At 49.7% G+C, this 22,572-nt stretch overlaps 1 protein-coding gene across 1 annotated transcript in view; it reads left to right on the forward strand.

The window, feature by feature from the left end:
* LOC149284559 (RNA polymerase II elongation factor ELL-like) overlaps positions 1-22,572 on the forward strand; it is a 91,823-nt gene that overhangs the window by 49,847 nt on the left and 19,404 nt on the right. Inside the window, exons 7-11 of the mRNA XM_089496554.1 lie at positions 375-474; positions 2,066-2,573; positions 11,558-11,624; positions 19,500-19,671; positions 20,493-20,537. Coding sequence (XP_089352680.1) covers positions 375-474; positions 2,066-2,573; positions 11,558-11,624; positions 19,500-19,671; positions 20,493-20,537 — 892 coding nt within the window. The remainder of the gene's footprint in view (positions 1-374; positions 475-2,065; positions 2,574-11,557; positions 11,625-19,499; positions 19,672-20,492; positions 20,538-22,572) is intronic.

The following is a 22,572-nucleotide window of genomic DNA, read 5'->3' on the forward strand; positions in this document are numbered from 1 at the left end:
ACAGGTTGCTTACCTGTAACAGTATTTCTTCGAGTGTTCATCTGCGAATACATACAAATCCCACCCGTCCGTCCCCTCAGTGTCCTGCTCTTATTGACTCTTTCCATCGCCTGCTTGGTGGAAAAAATTGCGGAACTGGGGAAAGAGCGGGAAGGCAGGGGCCTTATAACAGGTGGGCGGAGTTACCGCCAAAAAGTTTCTATATGTTGCAAAGTAAACTTTGCCCAGTGATTCCAGAAGTTTCCGAACAGCACTGCGCAGGCGCAGTGAAACCCATTTGTATGTATTCGCAGATGACCACTCGAAGAAATACTGTTACAGGTAAGCAACCTGTCCTTCCTGATCCCCTTCTGAGCCCTCTGTTTTTCTTCCAGGAAACTCTGCCAGCCACCAATTGCTGCCTGCCCCTCAGAGAACCCTGCACCCAGTCCCCCCCGCGACAATGATGTGCCCGTCTCGTCTTCCCCTCCCCAGGTAAGGTGGGGCACCTCTAAGCTCCCTCTGATCATGCACCTTATTCTCAGTAGCAGGAAGGCAAATTGACATAGATTTCTGGTTCTGGATGGGCCTGAGGCAGCCTTGAGCTTGTAGCGCAGGGAGTGTTTGGTCTTCCTGACATTCTGGGCTACACTTCCCCTAATCTCCTTACCGTTAGCCACTTTGTTGGGCATTTCTGGGCACTAAAGTCCCAGAACATCTGAAGGTTTTCACTCTCTGTCAGAGAGCATGCAAACTTTCTTCCTTCATACATATGTGCAATTGCTGCCAGAATTTAGATTTAGGTCCAAAACATACTGCAGAAATAATCCCGCTTGAGACCGCTTTAACTGCCCATTCTCAATGCCAGGGAATTCTAGGAACTGTAGTTTTGTGAGAATTTAGCCTTCTCTTTCAGAGAGCTCTGGTGACACAAGAAACTACAATTCCCAGGATTCCCTAGTACTGAGCCAGGGAAGTTCAAGCAGCCTCAAACTGGATTATTTCTGCAGTTTGTTTTGGACCTTAGAAGCAGGATTATCTTCTTTTTGCTTAACCCTGCATACATATATTCAATTTCAATTTCTCCAGGAAGGAAGCTCAAGGTCATGTTAAAAACTGAGCAGCAATAACAATGCAAGAACAGAGACAAGCTCTTAAAACTCCATTTAAACAAATCATAATATTAAAGTAGAATGGAATAGAAAGGCACTGAAAAGCACACACACCCTTCAGGGTCCCTATGCCTCAGTAGCTAGCCACTGTGTGAATAAAGGTGTTTTTTGTCTGCTGGCCTCGAGAGTCAGGGAAAGAGGAGGCTGATCTACGTCCCTGGGAAAGGAGCTCCAAAAATAGGGATCAGGCACCAAAAAGACCCTCTCTTGCTTCCAAGTTGTTGGACTGGGAGAAAGGCCTTCCCCGAAAATCTGAAAGCTTGGTCAGGCCCAGGTGCAAGATCTGGGTCCCTCTGGCACCCACAATGTGCTTCCACCCTTCTTCCTATTCTGATGTTAGAGGGCAATTGAGACTATTGCTTCCAGTTGTAAGGTGAGGAGGAAGGATGGGGTCAGCTCTTTACGTTCTATGTTATGCTGCTGATTTCTTATTATTTCCTTTAAGAAAAACTACTTAGGATTAATCAGCAAATGCCAAAAAAGAAAGCATTAAAAAAAAAACAACCTTTGACAGTAACTGGAAAAAGTTGCTTCATTTTGCCAGAATTGGGCAACCTCCAGGAGTGTTGAGGAGACACATATATATATACCTCCCTGTGCCCTTTGTCAGCTGCATCAGCTCACCCAAGTTAGCTGTGAGCAACCAGAAACACACACACAAGTGACCAAAGGTAACTTTCATTTTAGGGTGTTTTACTTTTTTAAAAATATACTTTCAGAAAACCAAGATGATCAAAGGTCTCAAAACCGAGCCTGAGGAGGAACAAACAGACATTGGATGGGCATCTTTTAGGAAGGCTTTAAGTTATGTCTTCCTGCATGGCTGCGGAGGACCCTGCCAACTGTAGGATTCTGCAATTATCTCTTTAAAAAAACACACACAACAACAACAGTTTTATTCTTTATCTCCCCAGAAACGAGCCCAACCCCTGGAATTCACTGATCCCTTGTCCAGCAAGAAGCTACGGATCTCCCACTTTGCCCAAAGGACTCAGCCTACTTTCAATGGCAAACTGAACTCGACCCATGGCAAAGAGGTTCCTTTGCCCACGGCAGCACCAGTGACGATGGATTCCCTCACTGCCAGCTCGCTCGCACCTACTCTGGACCTGCTCAGGCCTCACAACCCTCTGACCGACGTCAGCAATGACCTGAGTCACAACGGCAAAGACTTTGAGGCGGCGGGCGAGGCGGGTGGCAGGCTCTCCACTGCCCAGCCAGCGATGGACTCTGCCCAGGCTGGCAAACACAATGGTGGCACGCACTCAAAATTCCGAAAGAAGTCAAAGAAGCACAAGGAAAGGGAAAGGAAGGAGGAACATTCACTGCCACCTCCACCTCAGGCAGGCCCCCGAGAGAAGCCAAACTGTGAACTGAAAAAGGAGAGCGGCCCAGCCACTGGCCCCACACAAGATGTGGCAGGTAGGTGCAAACTTCTGGTTGTTGGTCCCACTAGGGTGGGCCCTTGTGGGCAATGGTTAAATGGTGTGAGTCAGGACAAAGGTAAGATGTGTTGCTTCAATTGGCACTAGCCATTCAGGGTAGGCCATTGGGTTGTGTCTGATTTACGCCCCATATTGCAGTGGAGAGCCTCTTCAAAGTGGGATTCCTCCTGGTCTCACGGCAATCACAGACTTGGCATCACTCCGGGTGAAAAGTACCCTGCCACTTGCTAGTCATCTTTGAAGAGTAACATATTTACCCCGGGTGCTCTACTGGCTTCTTCATCAGGCAAGGTGTTAAAAATACATACATGAGAACAAAGAACATTAAATAGAAAATGTTAGTTATACTCCTGCATTTTGTTGTTGTTGTTCTCAATTTAGAAGGTATGGAGTTTGCTCGTACTCGTACAGTTACCTTCAACAATACTTTTATTGGACCAACCAAAATGCACATTATACATGTTGCAAGCTTTTGAAGCCCCACTGGCTACTGCACCAGGCAAAGATTTTAACAGTCAAACAGGAAAAAAAGGGGGGGATGACAATCTTTGAGTCATAGGCCTCTATTTTGTCAAAATGTTATTGTTTTCAGTTAAGATGATACAGAGAGGTATTCATATAGGCATTGGCCATTCCTCCTTTTTGGCCATGCGGGCTCTGGGAGACAAAGAATAAACTCCAAGAAATAAAATTTACGGTCCATTGGCAACAAGGATAAATGGACAAAGAGGCCCATGGTCAGCCAGTGGGTTAACATTGCCAAGCTGGCGTTCAAACCCTGGTCTCCAGAGTCATAGACCAAGGCTCAAACCACTACAGCCACACTGGCTCTATGTTATATCATGGTATACAAAAGTATGTGTAGAAAGGGTAATTTTGTGTACTATGAGTAATATACTAAAGAAAGTAATGTAAAATGACATAATAAAGTAATATATTATAATAAAGAAAGTAATGTGGAATGACAGTACATAATACACACATTAACTAATATTTTAAAAGATAATATTGAACTGTAATAAAATATAAAAAATTTTGTTGGGTGCTGAAAACCCACTGATCTCGGGCAAGTCACACTCTCTCAGCCTCTGAGGAAGGCAAAGGCAACTTCCCCTGAACAAATGTTGCCAAGATAGACCCATGATAGGGCTGCCATAACTCAGAAATAACTTGGAGACATACAATAACAATCTGATAAAGCTGGCCTGTTAGGTTTCCTTTTATTTTCATTTTTGAGTTGGCTAACCTGACTTCCTGGCATGTGCTGTTTGCTCTGAGAATGCAGCTGTTTTGCAACACATCACCCAGTTTACGAGCGCATTTCCGCAAATCCTCAGGAGGTGGCAGTCGAGGGCAAGTCAAGCGCTTCTCTCCTGTCCCCTGCTGCTTGGCTTTATTATGAGACAATGTCTTAATATTACCTGTGCTGTTGTTGCCACATGTGATCCTGCTGGTAGCCCTAAATCAGGAGTGGGCAAAGTGTGGTCCCCCAGACAATGTTGGATTACAGCTTCCAGCATTCCTTACCATTAGTTTTGCTAGTTAGTAGAGCTACTGGATTGTTCCAGTCCAGCAGCTGCTGCTGTTTCCTGTTATTGTTATTGTAGTAGTTAGTGCTGTTGCTGTCTGCCTTCAAATCATTTCTGATTTATGCCAACGTAAACCCATCATGGGTTTTTCTTAGCAAGATTTGTTCAGGGGAGGTGTGCCATTGCCTTCCCCTGAGGCTGAGAGAGTGGGACTTGCCCAAGGTCACCCAGTTGGTTTCCATAGCTGAGTAGGGATTTGAAACCTGTCTCCAGAGTTGTACAGTCGGCCCTTCTTATACACGGATTTTTTATACACGGATTTAAGCATACACGGTTTGAAAATGTTCCAAAAAAGTATAAATTTACCTTGATGTTCCATTTTTTATTAGGAACACCATTTTGCTATGTCATTATACTTAATGGGACTTGAGCATACACGGATTTTGTTATACACGGGGGATCTTGGAACCAAACCACAGCGTATAACAAGGGTCCACTGTACTCCAACACGCACACTATTACACCACACTACTATTACTACTACTACTACTATACTTATTATTTTTATATCCTGCATTTCCCCCTGATTGGCACTCATTGTGGCTTATAACAGTTCAAACAGTTTTTAAAAATTCAAAGACCTAGCTGGGCTAATCTGGAAAATCAGTCTGCAAAGGCATCTTGTAGTATCTTTGAGACAAACTGAAAGAGAGAAGTTGATAGCATAAACTTGCCTAGACTTAAACATGCATCTGAAAATATAGGGTCAAGTCTACAAAAGCTTGTGCTACCAACTTCTTTCTTGCAGTTACTCTCAAAAGAGGTACCACAAGATCCCTTTGCATAGTTAAAAATTGACAGCCTGCAGATGTCAACAAGCAGTTATAAACCATTGTAAAATCTGAAACCAGTGAAAACAAAACAACAACACTAGCAAATACAAGCCCAGCTCCTTACACAAAGCCTGTTTCAATTTTTAAAGGTCAGAATAAGTAAATCCCCCCCCCCCCCCCCATTTGTGGAAAGATAGTAAGGAGAGTGCCAGTCTAGCTGCTCTGAGTTCTGGATGGGGCAGCCACCAAAAGAGCCCTGTCTCTCAGGTTCCCACCTGTGAGGCTGGTGGAACAGACAGTGAGTCTCCTCAGATCTCAATATGTGGGCAGGTTCGTATGGAAGAGTACAGTCTTTCGAATAACCTGGACCTGAGCCATTTAGGACTTTATAGGTCATGAATTCTCCATTTTGAATTCTGCCCTGAAATAGAGAGGCAACCAGTGCAGCTGGTTCTGGTTAACCATTGGGCTGCAGTATGTAGAGCAGTTTCTTCTTCGTGGTCTCTGCGAATCATACAAATGGGTTTCTCTGCGCCTGCGCAGTGCTATTCGGAAACTTCTGGAATCACTGGGCAAAGTTAACTTTGCAACATATAGAAACTTTTTGGCGGTAACTCCGCCCACCCGTTATAAGGCCCCTGCCTTCCCGCTCTTTCCCCAGTTCCTTTTTTCCACTGCGTTGGCTGCTGTAGGGAACTTCGCTTGCATTTGCTAGCTCTTTTGGCTTGAATCACTGGTTTTTTCTGACTTCGGACTGTTTTTGACAATTCTTCTTCCACGTCCTCCATGTTTTGGTGACTCCGGACCGTTTTTGACACTGGCTTCATTTTTTCCTTCGACCATGTCTCCGGCTCCTTTCAAGAAGTGTGACGTCTGTGGCGGTAAAGTACCTATCCAGGACCCCCATACCTCCTGTCTTCTTTGTCTGGGGAGAGACCATGATGTCAAGGCCTGTCCACTCTGTAGGTCCATGACATCCCAGGCTCGAAAGAACCGGGAATCTCATCTCACCTCTGCTATTGCCCAGGGAGTTCTCAAGAGACCAGATGAGGGGGACCCGCGACCGTCTTCAGCCCCGGTAGTGAGCTCTGCTCCGGCCCGTGACAGCCCGGCCAGCGTGTCTTCAGCTCCCCCGGCCGACGCGGCCCGTGGTTTCAACGAACCCAATGCCGCCACCGCTGTGGCCCGTGGTCTTGATGCACCCAGAGCCACCATCAAACCCCCAAAACGCCCTCATAAAGTTTCGGGCACAGGGGAATCTTCCGGCTCTTCTTCTGTCATTCGGAAGAAAAAGGATCGGGTCACTACATCTGAGACCAGCGCCAAAGTCTCTAAGACCCCAACTGAGATCTCGGGTCGCAACCCGGTTTCGACCCCAGAAAATCCAAGGGACCCGAAGACCCATGGGTCCGGGACCGAGGCTTCGGTTTCCAAGGCTCCTACGCCCGTTGGGAGCTCATCCAAGAAATCGAAGTCGTCAACCTCTCTGATGCCTCCGGACACCTCCAAGGTTGATGCAGGGGCCCACACCACCTCTCTGTCTAAAGGGGATGGTTCGCGATCCCATGGCGACCGAGACCCCTCCAAGTCTTCAAAGAAAAGGAAGAAGAGCTTAGACAAGGCTTCTCATTCAGCGGCCCTCGATAATCTCTTCCAACCCGACCCGGTTCCAAAAAAGTCCAGGTCATCCTCTGGTCCTTCTGAGCGGCCTGAAACCTCCGGGAGGTTCCATCATCGGTGTCTGGTATACCTCCTTCTGAGCCCAGCTCCTCCTGCCGTCGGACCGACACAGCCCCCACGGCTACATTTCGGGATGTGTCCACGGTACCGTTCATTCACTCCGGGGATGAAGATTCGTTGTCTTCTGGGCGCCGGTCCCCAACCCCGATCCCGGAGCCCACACGGGAGGTCCCTCGACGAAAGGTCCCGGACTTCTTCTACGACTCGGAGACAGACCAATATTATATGTCTGTCTCCAAAGAACATGCCTTTGAGTGCTTCTCATCCAAGCATCCTAAGCGCCGTGCTCTGGACCCAGCTGTGCCGACACCGAAGCATCCGCCTGCGTCTCCTTCACGTCATGGGCACCACCTCTAGAAACATCACAGATTGCGTGGGCAGAGCAATGTCAGCCGCTATCGCCCTTCGTCGGCATGCATGGCTCAGGAGCTCTGATCTCAACCTCAACGCCAGGGCTGCTATTGAGGAGATGCCAATTGACGGGTCTGGCCTGTTTCATACCGACACTGATGAGACTCTCAATAAGAAATATCGTATGAAAGCAGCCGCTAGAAAGCACGGCATGTCTTCGACGCCCACCCAACCGTTTAGGAAGAGGCGGCGCCCCTGGCACACTCAAGGTCAGTCCCAACGGCCCTTCCAACAGGACCGTTCTTTTCAACAACAGGGACCACAGAGGCAGAGATACCCCTCACAGTCTTCCTCCTCCTCCGGTCAACGCAATACTGGTCGGTACCGGAAGAACCGCCAACAGGAGCCCGACCAATCTAAAAAGAGGTCCTGAAGGGTCCCAGCGCGCTTCGTCTCCTCTTCCCCTTCCTCCTATCTTGATATTCTGAGGCCTCACATTAACATCTGGGCCTCCATTACATCTGACTCGTGGGTCCTCAAAATTGTCCGTAGGGGTTATGCCCTCGAGTTTTTTGACCTCCCTCCAACTGGATTTTTTGTTTCCACCCCACCCTCGGACACCCTTCTCGACGAAGTGCGCTCTCTCCTTGCCAAGGGAGCAATCTCACCCGTGGCTCCCAAACTCCTCCATAGATCCTTCTTTTCACGGTACTTCACTGTGCCCAAGGCTGATGGAGGCATCAGACCAATCCTAGACTTGAGAGATCTGAATCAATTCCTTGACCACCACTGTTTCCGCATGGTAACGTTGGCTTCTATCCTGCCTTTGCTCCACCAGGGACTTTGGTTTGCAACCATCGATCTCAAGGATGCCTTCTTCCACATAGGGATTCGAGAATCCCACAGACGATTCCTTACCTTTGCCGTCGGATCCGATGCTTACCACTACAACGTTCTTCCCTTCGGCCTGGCCACGGCACCAAGGGTGTTCACCAAGTGCATGGCACCGATAGTAGCCTATCTTCACCAAAGAGGCTATATGGTGTTTCCATACCTGGACGATTGGCTCTTTGCAGCGACCTCGCGAGACCAACTTCTAGAGGCATCCAGGTTTGCACTGGAGCTCCTGGCATCTCTAGGACTGGTCGTCAATCTAGACAAATCCCATCTCGTTCCGTCCACGCGCATCGGGTTTATTGGCGCTGTCCTCGACTCCGTGCTATGCACCGCATATCTCCCTCGAGACCGTTTCCAGGCTCTGTCGACAGCGGTTCGGGCGTGCTTGGCTCACAGAAGGGTCGCGGCCAAGGTCATTCAGATAGCCCTGGGCCACATGGCATCGACTACCTATGTCACCCCCTTCGCAAGGCTTCATCTTCGACCCTTACAGGCCTGGTTCCTATCGGTCTTCAACCCAATAGAGGATCACCCCTCCAAGTGGCTCACCGTCCCAAGACCTGTCGCCTCTTCTCTGCAATGGTGGCTAGACTCCCGCAACGTCTGCGCCGGCATGCCGTTCGTTCCACCACAACCACAAATTACTCTCACGACGGACGCATCGCTGGAAGGCTGGGGAGCCCACCTACTCGACCTCGTAATAAGGAATACTTGGTCTCCAGCGGAGAGATGCCTCCACATCAACGCATTGGAAATGCTAGCGGTGGAGAAGGCCCTCCGTTCATTCGAGCCCAATGTCACGGACAAGGTGGTACTGCTCAGGACGGACAACACCACTGTGATGTTCTACATCAACAAGCAGGGAGGCACCAAGTCCAGGACCTTACTGGACATCACTCTACGGATTTGGGACTGGTGCATTCCGAGGCAGATCATCCTCCAAGCAATTCACTTGCCCGGAGACGAGAACGACCTGGCGGATCAACTCAGCAGATCCTCATCCACCTGCCACGAGTGGAGGCTACATCCAGAGACCGTCAACGACCTCTTTGACAGATGGGGTCGAGCCCAGATCGACCTCTTCGCGACTGTGCACAACACTCACTGTCCCCAGTTCTGCTCCCGAACGCCGAACCACAATTGCCTTGGAGACGCGTTCGGGTTCATTTGGTCGGGGCGGAAGCTGTACGCCTTCCCACCGTTTCCACTAATAACCAGGGTAGTCTCCAAGATGACCGCAGATCGCCCGGAGGCAATCCTCATCACTCCTTGGTGGCCGAGACAGCCGTGGTTCCCAGTACTCCTTCAACTTTCCAGGGGAGAACATCTCCGCCTCGAGCCCCGTCCCGATCTCCTCACGATGCGAGACGGACGGATTCGACACCCAGAGATCGAGAGCCTACCCTTGGTGGCCTGGAGGCTTCGTCCCTGACTACGTTATCGGATCCGGTACGCAGAGTAATCCTGGCTGCACATAAACCATCCACCCAGCGGTCCTATGCCCTCAAGTGGAGGAAATTCAGTCTCTTCCTTGAGGAAAAGGGTTTGTCTCCTGCCGAGGTCTCCACTCCTGTGGTGTTGGAGTTTTTGATGGCGCTATTGGATGAGGGGTTGCGCCTCTCATCCATCAAGTGCTACTTGTCTGCTATTTGTGCCAAGTATCAATTCGGGGGGAGGGCTTCCTTTTTCAGGGATCCCTTGGTGAAGGGGTTCCTTAAGGGATGTGTCAACCTGTACCCTCCCGTGTCGGTACCGACTCCGGCTTGGAGCTTGGAGGCGGTGCTGGCCGCACTTCAGTCCAAGCCCTTTGAACCGATGGCCACAGTGGACTTGAGACTATTGACTTGGAAGACCGCCTTTCTTGTGGCCATCACCTCTGCCCGCCGTGCGGGTGAACTATGTGCCTTGCGGAGAGACCAGCCCTTCCTGAGGTTTCACAAGGACAAGGTGGTCCTCCGGACAGATATTACTTTTTTACCTAAGGTTGTCTCTGCCTTTCATATGTGCCAGGACATTGTGTTGCCCACCCTCGCTTCCAACCCGACCTCGGATGCGGAGCGGAGCCTGCACTCTCTTGATGTCAGGAGAGCGCTGGCGTTTTACCTGGACAGAACTGCTGCCTACAGTCGGTCCGAGAGACTTTTCCAATGCTACTCGGAACCGAAAAAGGGGTTGCCTGTTTCTGCGCAGAGGTTTTCCAAATGGGTGGCCGGTACCATCCACCTCTGCTATGAACTCCTGGGCAAACCTCTCCCTGGCAGGGTTCAATCCCACTCCACAAGGGCAGTGTCAGCATCCTCTGCATTCCTATCGGGCATTCCCTTGGAGGATATTTGCAGGGCTGCTATTTGGTCCCAACCTCTGACTTTTATCAAACATTATAGGTTGGACACCAGAGCCATTCGAGACGCAGCTTTCGGGAGGGCTGTGTTGGTTTCAGGGTTGCATTGATTGCACTACTGATGGTTGTGTTTCAGCATTTGTGTATATAATGCCTTTGCGTTTACATGCTGTTGAATGTTGGTTTGCACAATTTCAATGGGACGGGTTTTGCATGACTCGTTATTCCCTTCTCAGGTTTTGCAATACTATTGCTATGTTTGGTTTGTGCATGAACAAAGAGACTGACTCTTTTAGGGTTCCAGGTGTTTATTATTGCAATAAATATACCCTTGGTTTACCATAGCTTTGGTTTCAGGACACTCCCTCCGCCGCATACCTAAGCTTGTCAGTCTAAACCCATTTGTATGATTCGCAGAGACCACGAAGAAGAAGGACAGGTTGCTTACCTGTAACAGTATTTCTTCGAGTGGTCATCTGCGAATACATACAAATCCCACCCGTCCGTCCCCTCAGTGTCCTGCTCTGATTGGCTCTTTCCATCGCCTGCTTGGTGGAAAAAATTGCGGAACTGGGGAAAGAGCGGGAAGGCAGGGGCCTTAGAACGGGTGGGCGGAGTTACCGCCAAAAAGTTTCTATATGTTGCAAAGTTAACTTTGCCCAGTGATTCCAGAAGTTTCCGAACAGCACTGCGCAGGCGCAGAGAAACCCATTTGTATGTATTCGCAGATGACCACTCGAAGAAATACTGTTACAGGTAAGCAACCTGTCCGTTTCCCAGCTCTGACCTTCCAGTTATTTTGGACTTCTGGTCTCAGAATCCCAGAACCATTGGCCAAGATGTCAGGCTTCTGGGAGATGATGTCCAAAACACATTGAGTTTGAGAATCACTGACAGTGGTTCCTAGCCTTGGGTCCTCCAGATATTTTGGACTTTATACCCCATAATTCCTGTCTCCTGGCCAAGTTGGTTGGGGTTCTGAGATCTGAAGTACAAAACAAATGGAGGACCAAAGTTTGGGAACCACTAATACAGAGGATTTGCATGATTCACTCCGCTTCTGCCCTGAATCCTCAGCATGAAATGTCACCTGCTTTGCATGCCAGAGATTTAAGTCTTTTGTTACTCCCACCCCTCCTCCTTTATTTATTTATTTATGTAGAATTTATACCCCGCCTCTCCCAAGATGAGAGAAAGCAACACGTACTTTGTCAAAGTTTGAGAGCGCCAACCATCATCTTCCACTCCATCCCTCCTTTTTGTTTTCCAGGTGTGAACGGGACATGCCACAACACCAGAGTCACAACATCAACATCAGAAACACCGGCTTACTTACTGTGAGTGTCAGCAAGCTGGCATTTCTAGTTTCCAAATTAGAATAAGGGGCTTGCTGAAAGTGGAGCCTATTTATCCATCTATTTGGGGGGCTTCAGCTACCTACTGGGGATAGGGGCACCCAAATGCCCATTAGCAGGGACAGGAGCCATTTCTGTTTGTCTCCCTGGCATTCAGATATCTAGAGGACAACTACCTGTAGATGAAGGTGGGCAACATCTGTTGATCCAGGGGCTCATTTTTCTGCCCTTCAGAGCCATCCTATTAAAAAGCCCTCCCAGGGAGGAAGGAAAACATAGATTGGGCTGTATTTCTACTTCTGGGTTTTAAAACTGGCTATTTTGAATATTAAACAGGGTGTGTGAGAAGAGGAGGGGTGTCCAGTAGTGTATTTGAAACATAGTGGCCCTGGAGGCTTCCAAGAAAAGACATCGATATGGACTTTTTAACCTGAAAACAGGTCTATGGGTATCAAGAACCACAGAAAAGACTCTTAGGACCACATTTTACCAACCAATTATAGACACTGAGCTACCTGCACCTCTTATATGGATGGAGTGTGTATAAAACAAATAATAGAGAACTGCTAGAGGTACACAGTAGTTCTGTTTCTGTAGCTAATATATACCATCTTCTCCCTAAATTTGTTCCATCCTCATTTCAGTCCACCTAAATTGATTGGTTAGTTAGCTAATTAATTAAGTTGAAATATTTACTTATTCTTTCTCAACCTAGCTAGATCTCTTAGACTTAAAAAAGACTTAAAAACATATTTGGATTTGGAATTTCTAAGCTCTACCTCTAAAGGAAGGACCCCTCCAGAGTTTGTTCCATCTTTGTTTGCTTAGTTTCATAAGGGTGGAAGAGACTGCATGCACTGCCGGTCCAGGAATAAACAGTTAAGTCACCTCCCCCCCCCCCCCCAAAAAAAAGAGCCCTCCATACCCACTTTCAAGACCTCCAAAGAAAGATTTTCCGCCTAGAACGTGTCCACCGAGACGATCAAAGTTCTGGAAACCAAGCCTTATCAGGAATGTCTGATGAAGATATGATTGTTTAGCTTGGAGAAGACTGAGATGAAAGCCATCTTTAAATGTCTGAAGTGATGCCAGGTAGAAGATGAAGTGAGCTTCTTTTCTGCTCCATGGACTTGAACGTGAGCCAGTGGATCTAAATTACAAGAAAAGTTATTCCATCTAAACTTTAGAAGGAAGGTCTGGGCTGTAAGAACTGTTTGACAAGTCAATGTACTGTTTTGGTCAGGGATAAACTCCTTTATTGGAGGTCTTTAAACCAAGGTTGGGTGGGCATTTTTCAGAGATGCTTTAGTTGTAATTCCTGCACGGCAGGGAATTAGACTAGATGGCCCTTGGGGCTCCTTCCAACTTTAAGATTCTATGATTCTTCTTCGTGGTCTCTGCAAATCACACAAATGGGTTATTTCTGCGCATGCGCAGCAAACTCGGAAACTTCTAGAATCTCTGGGCAGAAACTCATGTAACTTTCTGCAGTCTCTTTGCAACTTTTTGGCGGTAGCCCCGCCCATCCCCTATATAAGGCCCCTAGTGGTCCGCTCCTCTTCAGTTCCTTCATTCCGCCGCGCTAGCAGCTCAAGGAACTTGCTGTTGTTCAGTACTGAATCTCTGACCAAAGCCCTTAAAACGGACATTTGACCAAACGGAACGGACTTCAACCTCTCTTTGCTTGCCGATTTCAACCTTGCCTGACTCTCACGGATTGACCCGGACCGGTAACGTTTCTCAGCGCTTCTTTCAAGCAATGCGCTAATTGCGGGGTTAAAATACCCATGTCGGATGGACATGACAAATGCGTCCTATGCTTGGGGGAAGGCCACATCCCCGGTTCCTGCAGGCATTGTAAGGCCATGACGGCCCAAGCCCTGAAGAATAGAGACCAGAAGCTGAAAGCGTCTCTATATGAAAAGGCCTTTCGCCCCGCTCTAACCGAGGCCCAGCCGGAGACTTCGGAGGCATCTAAATCGAAGCCGGATAAGGCTTCAAAAAGGCCTCATGGAGAGAAACAAAAGTCCTCCAAGGCGTCCAAAGATGGTCTAGAACCAAGGAAGGCTAGATCAGTGTCCCCGCCGCCTAAGACCAGGCGCAGGGGCCCCCCGAGTACTGTCTCGGTGCCTCCACCGGATTCACGACCTGTACCAACTCCAATCCCAGAGTCTGCTTCGTCTTCGGCTCCACCTCTCGAGCCCAGAGTTCTGATCTCATCACACCTCTCTGTTCAGGATGCAGACTTGGAAATAGTCAATCTTGGCGAGTCGTCCGAATCTGAAGGAGAAATTCCTGACTCGGATGTTCAACTATCACCGCAGAGGCAGAAGCGCTCCCGGTCACCATCCCGTTCTAGACGGGATAGAACCTCACCATCCCGCTCTAGATGGGACAGAGCCTCACCATCCCGTCCCAGACGAGATAGACTACCAACCCTACAGAGAGACAGAGCCACTCTGGGAACAGAAGCTGACGAAGCCCTGGATAGGGATCGCCGCTCCAGCCCCCCTATGGAGGACTACCAGCCGGACAGGTCATTATTTGACACCTACCCGGACTTGATCTATGACTACCACACCGGCCAATACCTGTTACCGGTAGACGCAGACCACCTCCGCCGCAACGTCCCCGGTCCTACAAGAGTGAGGCTTCACTCTCCTCAACACCGTGACACTGTAGAGACAGTCACACGTCGCTCCGTTATGAGGGACCCGTCTCCGTTGAGCCACAGGGACAGCAGATCCCCTTCCGCTTCCCGCTCTCGTTCAGTTTCCCTGTCTGTCCAGCTATATGCACAACAATCCCTAGCCTTTGGGGAACCGGATGCCCCCTCACCAATGGACGATGTCCGCTCCTTTTCTGATAAGGTAATCAGAATGGCAGATGCTCTCAAACTCGAGGTCGCTCACCCTGAAGATGATGCCCTCGATCCGGTGGAACGCCGGATTCACGGCTGTGCTCCCGCTCCACCATCCCTGGCCTTTCTTCCATCCCTGGAAAAAATCGCCAAGAGGTCATGGGATACACCGGCATCCATCTCCTCCACTTCGAGGAAAATAGAGAACCTCTACAGGGTCACACCTTCAGGACCGTCTTGGTTGTTTAACCATCCAAAACCCAATTCGGCCATTATGGAGGGCTCACAAACCTCCTTTGCGGCTCGTCCCTCCTCATCCCCCATGGACAAGGAGAGTAGGAAAATCGACGGCCTGGCGAAGAAGTTTTATGCCTCCGCTGCATTGGACATAAAAATTGCCAACTATGCAGCGTGCATGGGGGCATATGTTCAACTCCTTATGGAGAAAATGGACCCTATCATCAGTGAGCTCCCCGATGATAAGAAGAGGATTATGTCCGCCATCAGGAATGAGGTCCACTCTGTGGGAGGTCAGCAGATAATATCAGCTAGACACTCAACTGATTGCTCTTCCAAAATTCTCTCCGGATCGGTAGCTCTTCGCCGATATGCCTGGCTCCGCTCCTCAGATTTGACCCCCCAGGCCAAAGCGGCCATAGAAGACATGCCATTTGATAACTCCGGCCTGTTTAATAAAGAGACAGATGAGAAATTAAGTTTTCGTTACAGGATGAAAACAGCTGCCAAGAAACACGGCATGTCAGCCTCCTCCTCCAAACCGACCAAGCAACGGTACAGTGGCCAACGAAACTGGTTCCACCACGGCCAGCAACGCTTCCACCATCCAGAAAGGCAGTTCCAACCCCAAGATTCTTCACGCCAGGGCGGGCGCTCCAGGTCTCCCTCCCAACAAGACCGTCGCCAACCGCCCCAGAACCGCTACCAATCAGGTTATAAGAAGAAAGATGCTAGGGGCAAAAAGAGATTCTGAAGCCCCCTAGCGCACTTCGTCATCTCCCAGACAGACGGCTTACAGCCCTTTTATATCACCTGGGCATCCATCTCAACAGACTCCTGGGTCCTAAACATAGTTCGAAGGGGTTATGCCCTGGAGTTTTCTGAGCTCCCCACCACCGGAGCTATCATTACCACCGTCCCCTCGGACACCCTTCTCGACGAAGTGCACTCCCCTCTTGGACAAAGGTGCTATCGAGCCTGTACAACCTTCCCAGGCCCGATACTGCTTTTTTTCTAAATACTTTATTGTCCCTAAAAACCTGAGGGCCTTAGACCGATTTTGGACTTGCGTGCCCTGAACGCCTTCATAGCTTATAGACGCTTCAGGATGATAACTCTTGCTTCTATTCTGCCACTCTTGCAGAAGGATGCCTGGTTTGCCACGCTGGACCTGAAGGACGCCTATTTTCACACTGCGATACGGAACGACCATCGCAGATTCCTCGCCTTCACCGTTGGACCAGATTTCTTTCAATACAAGGTCCTTCCATTCGGCCTGTCTTCAGCTGCAAGGGTCTTCACGAAGTGTATGGCTCCTGTCATAGCTTACCTTCGTCAGCGAGGAATCGTAGTCTTCCCCTACCTGGACGACTGGCTGTTCACGGCACCATCCAGAGAGGCCCTTCAGCTCCAGATGGACTTTGCTCAGGACCTTCTGGCATCTTTGGGACTTCGTGTCAACCTCGAAAAGTCTCATTTAACTCCGTCCAGACAGATCAATTTTATAGGCACACTACTGGACTCAGAATCAGCCAAAGCCTACCTTCCACGGTCCAGATTTCAAACCCTGACGCTCGCCATACGAGCCTGCCTACGGTACAGACATCTACCAGCCCATGTGGTACAAGTTGCAATGGGACATTTGGCCTCCACAACCTTCGTTACCCTCTGGGCAAGACTGCGCCTCAGACCCGTACAGTCTTGGTTCCTGTCCGCCTTCGATCCGGTGAGGGACCATCCGGACAAGATTCTCACTATCCCAAGGAAGGTCCAAACCTCACTGAAATGGTGGCTCCGACCAGACAACGTCTGTTCCAGCATGCCATTTACCCCGCCTTCGCCAGAGATAACTCTGACAACAGACGCATCCCTGCAGGGATGGGGGGCCCATGCATTAGGCCTTACAGTCAAGGACAAGTGGACACGAACAGAGTCGAACCTCCACATCAATGCATTGGAGATGTTGGCAGTAGAGAAAGCGCTCAGGGCCTTCCAAGGCTTACTCTCCAACAAGGTGGTACTCCTCCTCATGGACAACACCACTACCATGTACTACCTCAACAAGCAAGGAGGTACAAGATCAAGAACTCTTCTAGCCATCACTCTCCGGATCTGGGACTGGTGCATACAGCACAACATTCTGCTTCAATGCATCCACCTTCCAGGAGACGAAAACGACCTGGTGGATCAACTCAGCAGATCCCAAACAACGTGCCACGAATGGAAACTACATCCAGAGGTAGTCTCCCGCCTTTTTCAACGATGGGGCACACCCATGGTGGATCTGTTCGCCTCCCCCAGCAATGCCCAGCTAATCAAGTACTGCTCACGGGTTCGTGGAGCAGGCTCCCTGGGAAATGCCTTTCAGTTTCAATGGACAAACGGCCTCCTCTATGCATTCCCTCCCTTTCCGTTAATCACCAGGGTATTGACAAAGATGTGGTCAGACTCCACGAATGCGATCTTGATCACCCCGTGGTGGCCCAGACAGCCGTGGTTTGCTCCCCTGTTACAACGAGACCAAGAGCATCTTCGCTTGAAACACCAACCAGACTTGCTTTCACTTCACGATGGACAAGTCCACCACCCCGAGATGCAGTCTCTCCCATTGGTGGCATGGAGGATTCAATCCTAAATTCACTACCATCTGGTGTACAAAATATGATCAAAGCAGCCCAAAGACCCTCTACCCAGAGGTCCTACGCCTACAAATGGGACAGATTCCTTGCCTTTCTATGAACCAAGGAAGTTCCACCAGCCCGTGTCTCCATCCCGGTAGTCCTGGATTTTCTCATGACACTTAACGGAGGTAGGTCTCTCCTTGAGTTCTATCAAATGCTACCTGTCTGCCATCTCTTCACATTATTGCTTTCAAGACAAACCTTCCTTGTTTAGAAACCCTCTCATAAAGAGGTTCCTTAAAGGATTTAACAACCTACATCCCCCGATTGTGGACCCTCCACCACAATGGAGCTTGGACACGGTTCTGGCTTATCTAGCCTCTAAGCCCTTTGAACCATTAGCTACCACGGACTTGAGACTCTTAACCTGGAAGACAGCCTTCCTGGTAGCTATCACGTCAGCCCGCTGGGCTGGTGAACTATGTGCCCTTAGGATGGATCAACCCTTTCTCCGTTTTCACAAGGACAAAGTGGTAGTGTCTGCTTTTCACATCAATCAGGACATTGTTTTACCAACTCTGGCTCCTAATCCGACCACAGACTCTGAGCGCCAGCTCCACGCTCTAGATGTTAGGAGAGCGCTGGCATTTTACTTGGACAGGACAGCTGGTTTCAGACGCTCGGAGAGACTATTCGTATGTTACTCCGAAGCCAAGAAAGGGCTGCCGGTGTCACCGCAGAAGTTCTCCAAGTGGGTAGTCAACACCATCCGCCTCTGCTACGAGCTGGCTGACAAGCCCTTACCAGGTCAGGTTAGAGCCCATACAACTAGGGCGGTAGCAGCATCCGCAGCCTTTTTGACGGGAATTTCCCTCGAGGACATTTGTAAGGCTGCCGTCTGGTCCCAACCATTGACATTCATCAGACATTACAGGCTGGACGCCAGGGCCAGACAGGATGCAGCCTTTGGGAGGGCAGTGTTACTTTCTGCCATTCATTAACCTGTGTTAATTTCAATAAATAACACATGTGTTCGGTTTACATACTTATTGTTTATTGATTTGTGTTAATTGACACTCCCTCCTCCAAAGACTACAGCTCGCTAGTCTAACCCATTTGTGTGATTCGCAGAGACCACGAAGAAGAAGGACAGGTTGCTTACCTGTAACAGTATTTCTTCGAGTGGTCATCTGCGAATACATACAAATAGGTCTCTCTGTGCCTGCGCAGTGCTATTCGGAAACTTCTGGAATCACTGGGCAAAGTTAACTTTGCAACATATAGAAACTTTTTGGCAGTAACTCCGCCCACCCGTTATAAGGCCCCTGCCTTCCCGCTCTTTCCCCAGTTCCTTTTTTCCGCCGCGTTGGCTGCTGTAGGGAACTTCGCTTGCATTTGCTAGCTCTTTTGGCTTGAATCACTGGTTTTTTCTAATTTTCTGGTTTTTTGAGTGGTCATCTGCGAATTCACACAAACCCACCCATCCTTCCCCTCAGTGTCTGCTCATTGACAACGCTTGTTGCCGCGCTGTTCGTGGCTCATTTGGAACTGAAGAGGAGCGGACCACTAGGGGCCTTATATACGGGATGGGCGGGGATACCGCCAAAAAGTTGCAAAGAGACTGCAGAAAGTTACATGACTTTCTGCCCAGAGATTCTAGAAGTTTCCGAGTTTGCTGCGCATGCGCAGAAATAACCCATTTGTGTGAATTCGCAGATGACCACTCGAAGAAACACAGTTACAGGTGAGCAACCTGTCCTTCTTTCTCACTCCCATTCTGTTCCACTCTCAAGCTAATCTGCCCATCAAGAATGTTCTAGTTCCAATGCTTAGGTGGAATCACTTTTCTTTTAATTTGAATCCATTGGTTCGTGTTCTGGTCTCTGGAGCAGAAGAAAAGAAGCTGGCTCCATCTTCTCCATGACATCCTTCAGGTATTTAAAGATGGCTGTCATGTCGCCTTGCTGACTTCTCCTCCCCAAGCTAAACATCCCTGAGCCATCCCTCAAAAGGCTTGCCATCTCAGGCCACCAGCTTTGGACACATTCCCGGTTATCAATATCCTTGAACTGTGGTGCCCAGAACTGGCCATAGGGCTTCAGGTTTCTCCTCATTTTTCAATTCTTCTCCTTACTCCAGCAAATATGGTGCCATCTCTTCCTCGGAGCAACGCCAGAGCTACAAAAACGACTTCAACGCAGAGTACGGCGAGTACCGTGACCTCCATGCCCGCATAGAAAGGATAACGTGCCGGTTCATGCAGCTGGACTCTCAACTGAAACAGCTTTCGCAGGGCTCCGAAGAGTACAAGGTAGGAAGTCCATGTGGCTGGTGGGAAGCTCAGACTGTAGCCAAACTGTTTATGACAACTGTAGCAGAGAAGTAGCAGAATTGCCATATTTGATTGCAAGTCTGTGGAAATGGTGAGGTTGTGTGCCTCTGGGTTATTTCTGGCTTATGGTGGCCCTAAGGCAAGGGTATCGGGGGTTTTCCTGGCAAGATTCATTCAGAGAGAGTTTGCCATTGCCTTCCTGTTAGGCTGAGAGAGTGTGACTTGCCCAAGGTCATCCAGTGGTTTTCTAGCAATGGAGGAGAAGCATCCTGTAGTTGGTTGGTTCCCTTTGCCCCCCTCTGACCAGGCAGGGGATATGAAAAGTCTTTGTAGAAGCCACCGTCCCATTGCTGAAAACAAACATCTCACAAAGTAAGCCAATGTTCGTATTTCCATTGCTGAGCAAGGATTCAAAGCCTGGCCTACCCGTGCCCTAGTCAAGCACTCAAACCACCACAACACACTGCCTTTTCCTAGGGCTTTCTTAGCCAGATTTATTCAGAAGTGTCTTTTGTTCCTTTCCCTCTGAGGCTGAGAGAAGTAACTTGCCCAGTGTTTCCCAGTCCAGCACTCAAATCACTACACTGCCCTGCCTTTCTTAGGGTTTTCTTGGCCAGATTTTTTCAGAGGTGCCTTTCCTTGCCTTTACTCTGAAGTTGTTTCCCGGTGTTTCCCAGTGGATTTCTGTGTCTTAAGTGGAGATTCGAACTCAGGTTCCCCCTAGTCCTAATACAGCACCAGTTTACCAGCCCCCTCTTGTCCTTGCTATGTTTTAACACTCTGTGCCTGTTCTTTTGCAGACAATCCATGATCAGATCTTACAAGAATATCGGAAAATTAAAAGAGTGAGTCTGTGGGCCCTTGTGTTTGGGGAAGGGGCTGCATGCGTGTAAAAGGAGAGAACTCTGGTCACTGCAGTGTAATTGAGTAGTACCAGGCTGATTTGGGGGGTAAGGATGGGGGATTCTGGTTCTTTTTTTGCCACCCAAGGGCCAGTTTCTTCTTTAGAGAATTTCTTGAGGCCTCATTCATTGGGCCATGAATATACCACCATAATTTATCATCTGGCTCTTACTTCCAGTAGCTGAGATTTAGGAGGGGTGTTTCAGAATTCTAGACAGCGGGAGTAGAGAAACAGAGGCTGCATGTGCATTTAAGAAATAATGCAGTTTGACAGCACTTCCCATCGCTCCATCCTATGGAATCCAGGTATTTATGATTTCTTCTTCGTGGTCTCTGCGAATCATACAAATGGGTTGTACTGCGCCTGCGCAGTGCCTTCGGAAACTTCTGGAATCACTGGGCAAAGTACTCTTTGCAACATATAAAAACTTTTTGGCGGTAGCTCCGCCCATCCCTTATAAAGCCCCTGGTTTCCCGCTCTTTCCCCAGTTCCTTTTTTCCGCCGCGTTAGCTGCCTTTGGGAACTTCACTCCTCTTTGATTGTCGGATCACTGGTAGTTTGACCACGGACTGTTTTATTGACCACGCTTTGCTTGACCCTCGATTGATTGTACGTTGTGACCTTGGACTGTAAACGACTTCCCATTCTCTCGAACCAGATTGACCCTTGTTGCGGACCTCGGATTGTTGACTACGAACCGTAAGCGGATCATGCCATCGGTGCCCTTTAAAAAGTGTACCGTTTGCGGGGGGGAAATCCCCGGCCAGGACCCTCATTCAGCTTGTCTCCTGTGTTTGGGAGAGGCGCATATCCCAGCATCCTGCGCCCTGTGTAAATCCCTCACTCCCCAAGCGAGGAAGAACCGGGAGACTAGATTGAAGGCGGCCATCTACTCCAAGGTCTTCTCCACAGGTGCCGTGTCTTCTCTGGGCCCGCCTTCTTCGACTGGATCCGCGCCCTTACCAGCTCTTCCCGAGGCCCCAACTCAGCCTATGGCCGAGCCTCCGACCTCTGTGGAGGTGACCCTCCGTGAGGGACCCGACGCCACCACACCTTCGGTGGACGTTCCTCGACCGTCCAAGAAGGATAAGCGCCAGAAGAGCTCTAAGGAGAGCCGCGCTTCTAAAACGGATTCGAGCGCCCAGAAGGGTTCAGCCTCGAGATCCTCGGCCCCAAAGGCCTTGACCTTGGTGAGCTCAACTAAGGGCTCAGGATCCACACCTTCGGTCCTGAAGCCTTCGGCCTCAGCGGACTCGGTTTCGAGGCCCTCATCTTCCAAGGCGGCCACCCCGGCTTCGGTTTCAGCTACGATGTCGCCGTCGGCTTCAAAGAGGGCTCATACGTCTTCCTTGGGGGACCAACACCCATCGGCTAAGCGTCACCGCTCCGAAAAGCGAGATCTGGACGACTCCCGTCGTAGGGAGACCTCTCGGGACCGGCCGGCCACCGAGCGCAGATCCCTAGAATCTCACCCTGCCGAGAAAGGCTCTAAGGTTGGGAGCTCCAAGCACGCAAAGGCCTCCGCTACCCGACTGGACCGTCCTCGTAGTCCTCCCTTGGTTGGCCGAGCCCTGCCTAGCTTTCGCCACATGCCGGATGACACTATTGACGTCATCTCCGAACCGGCATCTCCAGCGAGCTCCACGCATAGCCGTCGTTCGGTCACCCCGATGCCGAGATCGGTAGTCCACACCGCCATGGTCCACCGGGCCGCTTCGCCTTCTCCGAGGGAACCGAAGAAACCGGACTACCTTTATGACAGTGAGACGGACACCTATTATATGGTGGTCCCACACGACTCCATTGTATCCCGCTTTGGGACTCCTTCGCGGAAATCCAAATTAGATCCACACACCAGGCCAACCCGGGACACCACATCGTCCTCCCGCCGGGCTGAGGTTGCCCCCGACCCCGACCTTCAAATAGTGGATCTGGACCCCGAGGAGGAGACCCTTTCTCACACTCGGTACCGTCCC

Source organism: Sceloporus occidentalis, unplaced genomic scaffold, assembly GCF_023333645.1.
Source record: "Sceloporus occidentalis isolate IW3139 unplaced genomic scaffold, rSceOcc1.0.p SCAF_91, whole genome shotgun sequence".
NCBI classification, from domain to species: Eukaryota; Metazoa; Chordata; class Lepidosauria; order Squamata; family Phrynosomatidae; genus Sceloporus; species Sceloporus occidentalis.